The 12,280-nt window shown below is 42.5% G+C and overlaps 1 protein-coding gene across 1 annotated transcript in view; it reads right to left on the bottom strand.

Annotated features, from left to right (window-relative positions):
• Positions 1-10,035, bottom strand: part of LOC139304352 (A-type potassium channel modulatory protein DPP6-like) — a 174,819-nt gene extending 164,784 nt beyond the window's left edge. The window contains exon 1 of the mRNA XM_070928280.1: positions 9,979-10,035. Within this exon, the coding sequence (XP_070784381.1) occupies positions 9,979-10,035 (57 nt within the window). The remainder of the gene's footprint in view (positions 1-9,978) is intronic.
• Positions 10,036-12,280: the final 2,245 nt, after the last annotated feature.

Here is a 12,280-nt window from a genome sequence, read left to right on the forward strand (position 1 = left end):
GACATATATTAACTTTATCATTAAGAGAAGAGTTAATGATGCTAAAAGATTAATCCCTGAGGCAGCCGCTTTCTGAGGAATTTCTAGCAACAGACTGCACACTTGTATGCGCTGCAGGTCTATACGCTAAACCAGGTTAGCCTAAAGGACAGGGCTGAGCAGGCTGTTTTTTCGACATTGCACCTGCAATTCTGTCCCACTTTCTGCCGTTGTCTACAGCTTGCTGCTCATTTTAGATTGCACTGTCTCTGGAGGCACAAAACCCATTAAGTGAAACTAATACAAACAGGCAGCAAGGTGAGGTTCAGCAGTAGTGAAATTTCAGAAAGTATTATGCTTTTGTTAAACTTTAATGACGGCTCAAGTTTTAAATTGAGTTGAAAACGCGGTTGATGGCTTTACTGATCCCTTCAGCTCTCTGATTCGCTGCCATTTTGCCACAAAACCGCTCATTATTATTGGCCGACGGTACACAGCATTGGCCCTTTGCTCTGTATCCATCTGTATTAATGTGCCAGTGTGTCCATAGATGTTTTGGCTACACGGAATGGATCTGTGTTTGCATGCCTCCCGAGGATGATTTACAAAGCATTGATTTGGAGGCTCACAGACTGGAGCACAATAAAACTGTTGTTTATGTTCCGGCGGCGAGTGTTCATTGTCAAGGGGAACAGCATCTTGTTTTAGGGCAATGTAGAGCGCCATGGGAGTTAACACGACAAATCATCTCTTTTTAACTGCCAGGGACGAGGGGACAGATGAAGCTTGTGCGATCGGTTATACACCAGCTTTTTGCAATAAGTCAATAAAATCGCCTCCACCAGTTATATGAAAATGGGCCGTGGCAGGGCCGTGCTATACATTTCAATAAAGGCTGCAGATCGGAAGTGCAGCGAGACAAGGACGGAGCTCGGAAAACAATATGTAAAAGTCACGGCCAAGCCAGCAGAGTGCCAAGCAATCAGGCCAAGTTGGGCTAAATGACTGCCTGAGTTCAAATGATTATGTGCAACACATAAAGAAGGGTTTAAATTCACTTTTAAAGGTGGTAATGAAAATCCCTGCACTTGTTTTAGTGGCAATTTAAACTCATATAGAGACACAAAATCTGTTTTTAACACAGTACACGTCGATAGTTTATCTTATAAAAAACATACATCACAACCCCTTCAAATGTTCTGAATTTTGAGAAAAATACTTCAATTCCTGACGAGCAGAAAGAAGCAAAAATCAAGACAAAAACATGAGGCTGCTTCCTTGATTGTGCAACACACCTTAACGTGCTGGGGTTAAACTGATCACATTCAAAGCATGTACAAAGCTAATATGCTCTCACCTGAAATCAAGTGAAGTGATTCTAATTAAAAGATTTGACCCAGAGGTTTCTTTGTTGCTCAGTGTATGTCGGTGTGCAGAGACACGCATGGGCAACCGGGAGCTAACATAAGGTCTTCAAGAGCTTACTGCTGAAAGGCTCAGCTTAGGAGAGGGATATAAAAAGGATTTCAAAGACCTAGATATTCCCTGGAACACACTTAAAACTATAATGAAGAAGAGGGGGAATTATGGCATCACCAAAAATGGTTTCCGGGTCTATGTGGGTCTTTTCCAGCTTTGTAAAGAGCCCTTGTGGTTCTTTAAGAAGACACTTGGGGTTCTCAGAAAGCAGAACTTCAAGTCAAAGTGCAGAAAAAGATGCAAGTGAATCAAATAGTTCCATTTCCTCTACCTCCTCTAACAGAACATGAGAAGACTGTAAAAGTCAGTCTGATCAATAACGATAAATCAGCTAATAACAATATTAAATAACACAGATTCATCTCTAAATGCCACGGCTGATAAGCTGGCTTTATGGATTTTCTTTTTTTAATAATACCAAGGCACGCTGCCTAATGTTAACTGAGAAATAAACCTTCTTGTAAAAAAAGTAGCATCTGTCAGCAGTCTCTCAAAGCCAGCCCACACATTTCACTTCACTCATAGTAGTCTGGAAAGCCTCAATGTGCATTTGTTTAATAAGCTACGGGCGCAGTTATAGATCCCACTGGGGTGATGGGCAGAAGCGCTCTGATTCGACTTCCAACCCTTGAGGTTAAAAGGGAAAATCCACCCACACATAGAGTTTACACTGTTATGTTTACAGTGTTATTTTAGGTAGTAAAGTTAATATCTACAACACGACACAAGCTACTGATATTACAGTTTCTGCAGTTGGTCCACTGAGATTCAATTTGACATTGACTGTGTGAGCTTAAAGAGTTGTGTTTAAACTGAATGTGGGGCTTCCAGCTTTGAATCAGAAAACGCTCCGGTCACAGTCACTACTGCTGCTGCCACAATGTCCTACAAGTCCTGACTCCTAAATGACAAAGCAGGTTGAATAAATATATGAACTTTGTCTTCTATAACATATTAGTAATGTTGCACCACTGACTGCAAACCTAGATCTACTATATTTTGCTTTGGATACTACTGTAGGTAAGTATAACCTGCAATCATCCCAAGAAATGTTTCTTAAGGAACGACCGAGTAGTCCTCTTTAGCTGTAAAAGAAAAAAGAAAAAGGTCATAATTATGTAAGAAGACATGAGTGAGTGCTGTGTTGAAACTTTTAATAAACATATTAAAAGATACAGACAGGTGCTTCAGCACACAGATGCCACTGAATGGTTTAAAAAGTGAATCACATGCTATGGCCAAGATCTCAGCACAACTGAAGGCCTGTTTTAACAGTGCTCTCCACCACCACCATCATCATCATCATCATCATCATCATCAAAACACCAAATGAGGGAGAATCTTTTGAAAGCAGAGTTCAAGAGACTTGCTAAAGAGCACTGAGGACCGCTGGCCTGACAACTTACTAAAGGCGTGTTCACATTATCGCAGAAAAACAGCACAACCATCACTGTCTCTTGTGTATGTGGTGTGTTAAGAGCAGGGGTGTGTCGAAAGTTAAATTTGTTTGACCTCAGCCAATCACTGTTTACCACGACTTGAATAAATCGGCCTCACATTGACACCAGACAAAAGAAGATATTCGCTTTGTGAAATGTCAGCATGCTGATGCAGCTGGCCTGGACAGAGAGATGAAAGAGTAACAGTCTAAAACACTGAAATATTTTGGAAGAAATGATCTGTTGTCCACTGAAAAACGCTCCGGCTTGAGAAGATATACTGCCTCTGACACACAGAGTCGAATCAGCCGAGACGGAGAGGCTGGAAAGGATGCAGATCAGCATCCAGGAATAATACATTCAGAGCTTGTTCTCATCGAGAGCCGACATGTTGATGTGTGGAAAGAAAATGACTGGAAGACTGAGAAATTGTCTCAAAAGTCTTGTCACTTTTAACAAGTCGTTATGTATCATATTCTTCAAGTCTTCTTTGTATTCATATGAATGAAGTGTCCAGGCACTGCAGTGAGGCGTTTTAAGAGGTGTTTATATCCACTTTTTTCAAGAAAAAATATATCTGACCAAGGCCATTCAGCACATAAGTTCGCCCTGACTGCTGCTGTGTGGGTTTAGGATAGATAAGGATAAACAAGTGTGACCGGAGAACCAGAATGTGGCCTTTCTTTTTTCATCTGAGTTTCCAGTATAAGTGCGTGTATAGTACGTTACAACTGCAGGATCAAACACAACCACGACACAAAGGGTCTTTGTTCTGTATTTACATATTCCCTTTCATGTACCAGTTAAAGCAATATGGAACAGGATGAATAAAAGAGTGTCTCTCGGAGGGAGTAGAGTGATACTAAACTGTCACTGTGTGAATGTTTTGCTGCGACAGTCCATGCGATCTTTCTAAAAACAGCCTTCCATTAAAAAAAAAAAAAATACTCCGCAGCTCTAAAACTAAACTCTCCATAATGCAGATTTTATTTCAGTCTCACCATTAAGTAACCATTAATTTAATGGTTTTGGATGTCTCATTATGCATCAACGCACTTTGCTGAGTGAGACTGAAGCACTGAAGATCATGAACTCTTTCATCCAGCAGAGGGCAAACTTAAACCCCGACCTGGAGCCCTCAGCTCTCACACATCAGCACATTGCAATATGCAATGCTGCAACTCCTCTTTGTTAAAAAAAAGACTCATTTGCATCATATGTCCATAAAAATGGGACAAGAAGTGGCCAGATCCGTTGCGACAGGCTCTGACAGCATCAGATACTCTGGATGCAGCGTGTTCAGTCTGGTGTGATGGGTCCGGAGGCCTCTGGGGGCACACAGTGGATATGCTTGTGATTTTAGATATGGCTCAAGTGTCTATCTCCCGACCAGCGGCGGCTGTTTACTGTTGTGGTGCCATTTGTCTCGCAGGGCCTTGTTGACTGTTTGTGATACGCCACCAGATGGGCTGTCATGACCCAAGCATTTTACCGAGCCAACCGCTCACTCAGACGGGGTCAGGGAGGTCCCGGTGACTAATGCAATTACACTCCCCGCGGTGTCAATCATCCCCAGGAAAACACAGAGCCGCGGCCGAGTTGCTGCAGCCGAGTAACACCAACACGGTGTCCGACTTCCAATGTGTGTGCATGTAGGTATCATGTTGTGTTTGCATGTTTTTCCCAGGCTAACATACTGTAATAAAGCTCCTGGTTCCTCGAGGATTTCCTCTGTGTAGTATGAGCTCAGGTGGGGGGGGGGGGGGGGGTAGGGCTGCAGCACCTGATGATTCAGTGCACATGCGAACAGAAATGCCACCACAGCAGAATTAGCAATCTGCAACACATTTAAGAAAAACCACTTTCCCTACTGGTGTTAAAAGTGAGAAAATCTATTCTCTCGGTGTGTTGCATTATTCATCTCAGAGGGGATGAGCTCTAAGATGCGGCTCCAAATGTAATTTCATTGTGTACACTCTAAACAAGTTCCCATGCAAATACAGAGGCACAAGGTGTGTTTGTTTATTCCAGACACAGAATCAAGACAGTCTTGATCACATCGCTACCAGACGGCAGCTTTTATGTGTTGGAGACAGCATGAAAGAGCCAACTTCAAAAGCAAAAGATGCAGCACTGCAAAGGCGGCTACTGTACAGCAGCAATGGGTTCAGCTTGACCAATGGCGGGGCCCCGTCCTCGAGAGTCATCAGGATGAGGAAACGGTTACTGGTGCTAACGAGCACGAGAGGGCCTCGAGTACCGAGATTCAAAGCGCAAAGATGATTGAGATACGCATTCTCCTGCCATTTTACCAAGGGTGCAAAAAAAAAGAAAGAAAAAAAAATCAATGGTCATTTCCATAGACTCCCGTGAGGGAGTTGGAGTGATAACCGCGCATTACAATGGGCCCGCAGCGTAATGAGAGCAGGGATCAATACTTGGCACATTCGCGCTGGTGTTTGCCCTGCTGTTGGCCAACAAAGCCACGGTAATTAAGAAGTCTACCCTCAATCCAAATACCTTTAGCTTAGCTCCTATGCTGCATGACATCCGTTTAGCACTAGTGCACTCTGAATGATGTGCCATGGTTATTTGTATTCTGATGTGAGCTCAATAACTCCAGAAACAAATTAGTTTTTGTTTAAAAACACACCCAAAAAAAATCCATGTCGTAATGAGAGAGACAAATAAACCTCAGTGAATTTCCAATTATTTGACAGGACAAAAGTCCAATACTTTCAACAGACAGATTTAGTCAAGTGATCAATTTTTATTTGGGCAGCAGCAGTTAATACATATTCATTGCAGGGGACCATCAATTTAGTTTTTTTTTTTTTTTTTCTGTGTCTCGACTGAGTCACACAAATTAAACTTTCATATTCTCATTATGAAAGTATAATCAGAAGAATTGGGGGATTTTCTGGGCTTTGTAGATGCAGAGATTAGCAAAGTTGCCAATGGTTCTGAAACTGGGGGAACTAATTGGGATTTAGTGTGCGCACACAGGACTGCAGGGCTGTCAAGGGCCAAGATAATCAGACTAGCCTGCTGTGACAGAGACAAGGCAAAAGAAAAAGGAGCAGCATGAACTATAGATTCAAACATAAGTTAAGCTCCGAATCGCTCTCAGAGCAATGGAAATCTTACAGGCTGGAAAAATCCTGGATTCATCAAATGCAGCCAAAATACGACTTGAATCTTTACAGAACAAGTCCTGTCACGAGTGCATATTATCATGGAAAGACTGTTAGAAATGTTTGATCAAGCTCAGCCAAAGAAGAGACAGTACAGGATTAAGGCAGTGGAACAACAGTGCAAAAGACCATGACGTTAAACTGCTCCTGGCAAGAATATATGTCCTGTAACTATGAGTAATGTATTTATCAGACTGTTTTAAGTCCAATTCAATCAAACAAACAATTATTGTTTCAAAATAACACACTTAAAAATACATTCCACTCAGACAAAGCAAGACTTACAGGTACATGTATTGCAGTGCCACACTGCCCTCTAGTGGTTAATCTTTGTCCGGACACTATCAGGGACTGCAGGTGAAAATTAGCCTGTGTGGCTAAATCTGGCATATTTACATAATGGACCTAAGTGCTCATGTTATGTTACTCATAACACATATTGTCAATGTAGCAAAAATTGCAAATCAATCTTTTCCCCTCCTCATTCGGATCTGAGCACAAGAGGTAATTGTGCATCAGTGGAGTATCACTAGTGAGGTAAATACTGAGGGAATACAACAATACTGATGTTGCATGATTTGCATTTTTTATCGCGCAAGATGATCTGGTTCTAAACTGCAGAAGTGTCCTTGTGTTACTACTTGCTTACTTCTTGTGGGTGAGCTGCTCTGAATATTAAATATGACCATGAACTCCTGTAAATGCTTCAGAGGAACTTTTATATAATCCTTATAATAGTTCTCTCTATTGGAGGCAACATGATGTCTTTTTAATATGAGATTGAAACATAAATGAAAAGGTACCCACTGCATGCATCACAGAAAGTTCAAGGAAAATTCCACCCTTATAGGTATTCTTACACTAAACATTAGCGCTGCAAACAACTAACTGACCTGACGGTTATTTTCTTAATAGTTTAATAGTCTGGCCTATAAAATGTCTGAAAACAGTGAAAAATCTCCATCATATTCCAAGGCGATGTCTTAAAATGTCTTGTGTCAACACACCAACAGTCCAAAACCCAAAGACATTCAGTTTACAATAATATAACACAGAGAAAAGAAGCAAGTATTGACATTTTTCACAGCATTTTTGCTCAAAACAATTTGTCGATGGACAAATATCATCAATTCGTTAAGTTACTCTGACAGAGTAAAACTGAAAGTTTTGTTTTTATGTGTACGTCCATTCCTTCAAACTGCCTCACCTGCTAATGACTAACTACATTTCCCAGAAGGCCTTTAGACAACCCCCCAAAAGGGGACTCTCTCCCTATGCTGTATTAGTGCAGGTAGATAGAGTGATACTGTGAAAACTGAGCACAACAGGAAGAGTCTAACGGTTCAAATTACTAAAACAAAAGCCACCACAAAGCTCCAAGATGCTGCTGCAGTGCATGATGGTCTTTGGAGGCTACTGACAGGGAAGAAACGGTCTGTCTCTTTGATTTACCCTGAGCCTTGAAAAAGTATGTGATAAGAGGGACAAGACGCACTGTTGGCGTTGCAGATAACCGGTCCGGAACATCCTCTTGCATTGAGGCCAGTTAGCTATGGGACTGACATACACATCCAAACAACAGCATGGGAGCAGGGATGCAGCCTGCGTGGCCAATATCTTCTTTAAAGTGTCGTTTTTAATGTTTCATGGTCAGTCTTTGCTTTTAAACAGGGAACGCGAACTAAAAATGATCTCAAGACCCAGCATAGTTGCTGTCCTCTCATTTCAGGTGTTTATAAACCTGTCAAAGCTCGTCTCAAGCTGATGACCGTGACCATGTGAGGCTTATCCTGTTGGGAGGCCTGCAGAACACATGCAGACCTAATCAGAGTGTCATTAATCCGCGATGAAATGTCTCCGCGGCCGACTGTCAACATGACTGCAAATAGAAACTCCACAGAGAGAGAGAGGACTCATCAAAGAGAAATTCTCTGCAGCACCGAAGCTTTAAAACAGGCACAAATAACAAACAGTTTGAAATTGCAGACAATCCTGCCGGCGGGCTAAAAGTGGCCACGGGGCGGATAATGAAACGGACACCGCTGTCTGGAGACAAAAGTGTTTAGAGAGGTGTTTAGTCTGAATCTATTTTCTCTCTCAAAGTTGATGTGTAAGAGGAGATGAAACACCCCAAAATCAGAACAAGCGGTGAGCGAAAGCACTCGCATATATTAAAGTACGGACAACGATATGAACCCGCTGAACGTGCAAAAGGCCAGTACGAGAACATGCAGGTCAACAGCAACAGTGGATGTAAACTATGCATTTCCCCACAGCCCTGTCACACGAACAACACCAACCATCATGTTCCAAATGTGTTCGTTTGAATTCATTTTACACTGGATGTTATTTAACACTATTGATTATATAAAAGGGAATATTAAAATGTCGTTTGAACTGTTTATGTCCGTTACTTTGAGAGGCAGAAGCTGGATGTTTCAACCAGTTTTCCATCACTTTTGGCTGTCGCACTACTTTTACCTACTTGTTGAACTGTTTATAGCTTTACATTATATTACACCTACTCTGAAGGAGTGTGGATTTCTTTGTTTTAATGAAATCATAATTTATATTTCTTAGTTAGTTGCAGTGCTATTTTTCCTTGTACCCCTTGGCAACTGCAGAAGTAGCCCTGGGCTCCATGTAGCCTGCTACCCCCGGATGGAAATCACTTCATTATGAGTCAAAAACCTTTACGGTTACAGTTCTGGCTATAAAACTAAAAGCTTTTTTACTTTCTTTTCCATTTATGACATAACACTTGTCATCGTTTTGCATTTATGCTGCATTTTATGCATTTACAAAACCTCAAACATGCAACAACAATGCAGGATTGAACAATCAGGCACTTTTCAGACTCCCTGCGTGCTTTTATTTCATGACCACAAGTGTTTTATTCTGAAGTCCCTGGATTCCCAACGTGAACTATCATCACACTGAGAAAGAAAACAACTGTCAGTGTCAATTAAAATGACAGTATCAACCAACACGATGCAACAGTGTGTGTTAATTCACATCCACGGCCATCAGGACTCATTCACCACATCTTTCTAAACACCTCTATGAGCGAACAAGCACCTCTCCGATCAATACGCACCAACTCCGAATATTTGTAGAAGAAAAATCCATATTTGTAAACACTGGGAAGTCTGCTGTGGATACTCCATGTGTCATAGCTGCTGGTGATAAATAAGCTTTCGCACTTCACAACCACTGATGGTGCATGTTGACAGAGCCAGATGTGCTGGGAATGTTACAAGCCCCTACGTACACACACACACACACACACACCAGAGCCTCTAATGGTTTCACTGGAAAGACTATCATGCCCTCTCTCTTTCCTCCCACATTCTCCAGCGCCCCCAACCTTCCTTTCATCCCACCTCCACTCTTACACTGTCATCCCCCCCCCCCTTCTCCCTGTTGACTGCACATCCTCACAGCAGCAGCAGCAGCCTTGTAATTTGGGTCACAGGCTTGTTAAAACAGTGGTACAGTGTCATCATCTTGGAACTGAGCAGATGAATATTAAGTAAGTGAGAAGCTGCAGGTGAGCGTCCACCTGTTTAATGCATCATTTTTCTTTACTTTTGAGAAAAGAAAACTTCCAATGTGCTTATAAACTGGCCACTAACATCTTCCACTTTAATTCATTTGATCATTGCAGCCGACAAAATGCGTCCGGGGCAAAATGTGCAGCATCTCCAAAGCGCACAGACGCGCAATAACCCAACATGCTGAAAACAGCGTCCACCGAGGTTTTCCTGAGCTTGCAAACATCCATTTTCGCCGTCGTGCCGCCTTCAGAGCTGCTGCACCACGTCTGTGCGCACCAGAAGCAGCGCGTTGGGTCTAAATCTGAACTTCTCTGAAGGAGTCTGTCTTACCTTTCCACCCTTGGAGCATCTGCGATACGCGTTTGTAGCTCCTGCCGTTTGGTTCATGGCGAAAACCTCTGCGGAAAAACAATAAAGTTATGCAGTTTGGGGTTTTTTTTTCTGACAAAGTTGGAGTCATATTCAAGCAGGCGAGCACGTCCAGCTGCTGAGTGTCTGGCTTACCTGGTGCGCAGGATCGCCCTCGCTGTCGCTCCTCGTTATCGGCTTGCAAAGAGCTTGTTTGGTATTCAGAGACGCATTCAGTTGTTTAATGTTGTCCCAGATGTAGTCCAGAGGATTTCACGAGATCTCCTGCTTGGTGTTTCACGCAAAGTGCTGCTGATTGTCACGCAGTCAAATGTAAATCCGACGAGAACTTTCCCACCAAATCAACTGGTGAAAGTGGAGGTTTTAAACCCTCTTACTGCATTTAGTGACATTAATTCCTTTGTGTTCACGCACTTCCAGGATGATTTTGAGCACTGACATGCTCACACTGACGGACCCCGTGTTTGTATGCGTGTGTATGTGTGAGCGCAGCAATTGCGCAAGCGCATCCCATCTGACAGCTTTTTCACGGGGTTGAAGAAGGAGCCTGTCAACACAGCTCGCCCAGCAGTAGGGGCTGCAAGGTACACTATGATTATGTGTCATAACAGACTATGTTTATTAAAAACAATACTTGATACTGTTTGTTTATGTCTGTTTTCTTTCTTTCTGATCAAATAAAAACACTATTGCAGGTTGATTCTAAAACCAACACAGAGTGGCCTCTATTAAATTCAAGTGAGATGACTGACACCAACAATTACAAGTGACAAATTATTTGTGACCATGACAATCATTATCTCAACAGGAGGACGTGGATTTGTTTAGTTTCAATTATAGCATGGTAAATGAATGTTACAAGGGCAAGGCTTCCACTGAAGTGTGGCAATTAGGTGGACGGAGGCGGTGCTGAGCTGTGACAAAGTTGCTGCCACTCACTTTCAGAGAGGTTTGCAGGGTGGAGATGAATCAACAATTAGAGATCGGCTCACTGAAATGTTTACAGATTGGTGTCAAATTAAAGGACAAACTGACAGAAAGTGTCTCGGTGGAGCTCCACGGCTCCTCGGCATAGATTCCCCAAAGTCTCTGCAACTCTACTGGAGGGATGAACCATTCTCTCAAAAGATATTCCCTCCTTTGGTGTTTTGATGATGGTGAGGGAGAGCACTGTTGTAACACGGTCTCCCACAGGTGTTCAGCTGGGATCTGCTAACTGTGTGATCCACATTGTTTTTCATATTCATCGAACCACGAAACGTACGGACGCATCATTTGTGATGCTTCTCCTTCAGTCTGGCTTTCAATTACACCGAGAAAGCATCTGTCCAACACATTAATGATTCATCAAAGGACATATGCTGTTATATATTTCTTCATGCAACTCAGAACAAATGAAACATGAACCATGTAGCGAACCAGACCGACATACATCAAAACAATAGACTTGAGAAAGGTTGTTTGAAGTAGCTTGATGTTGTAACACCACTGCAAACGCTCTCAGGGACGAGGGTCGGGTAGATGGATGTCTGTCTTTTAAAGTTTACCAAGCAGGGGGTGTAGCATCAAATAACTAATTAAAACCAAACTTATCAGAAAAATGAACATGTGAACTCAAACTACCTGAAATGACAGAAACCCTCTTTGGGAAACATTTATTTGATGTGTACTTTTTTTTAGATTGTCCCATCCGCTAACATGGAGGGGGGGGCGGGACTTATGACCCGCAGCCGGCCACCAGGGGGCGATCAAGATGTTTCGGCTTCACTTTCCGGGCGCTGTCATGTCGTCCATCTTTACATGCAGTCTGTGGTTTCATGAAATCACCACAAACTGACTGACGTCCAGAGAGCCTGATGCCACTTGGTGTTTATAATGAAGCGTGCACTGTACTAAGAGCCTGGGGCCCCCAAACAGGTTAATGCAGCCATGCTTTCAGATGAGGACTTGCCATGCAGCAGTTTGAAACTTTTGAAATATCCTTTAATTTTAGGAACCACAGTAGCCCATTAAAATACAGTGTTTAAATGTGTCAGCCCTTCAATTTTCACCAAAATCTCACTGCTGGCATCTGATACAAATAAAATGAAGAGCACCTCTGGGATAGCTGGATATATTTTTAATGATGGGAGACATGAGCAGGTCAGCTTTCACTCTCTTGCTCAAGGACGCTTCAATAGGATACCTGGCTGCTGATGGACAGACCTGCACTGTTTCAGGGATCTCAGACCTCTATTCTTCTGGCTGTACAGGACATCTCGCT

This window comes from Enoplosus armatus, chromosome 21 (genome assembly GCF_043641665.1).
Source record: "Enoplosus armatus isolate fEnoArm2 chromosome 21, fEnoArm2.hap1, whole genome shotgun sequence".
NCBI classification, from domain to species: Eukaryota; Metazoa; Chordata; class Actinopteri; order Centrarchiformes; family Enoplosidae; genus Enoplosus; species Enoplosus armatus.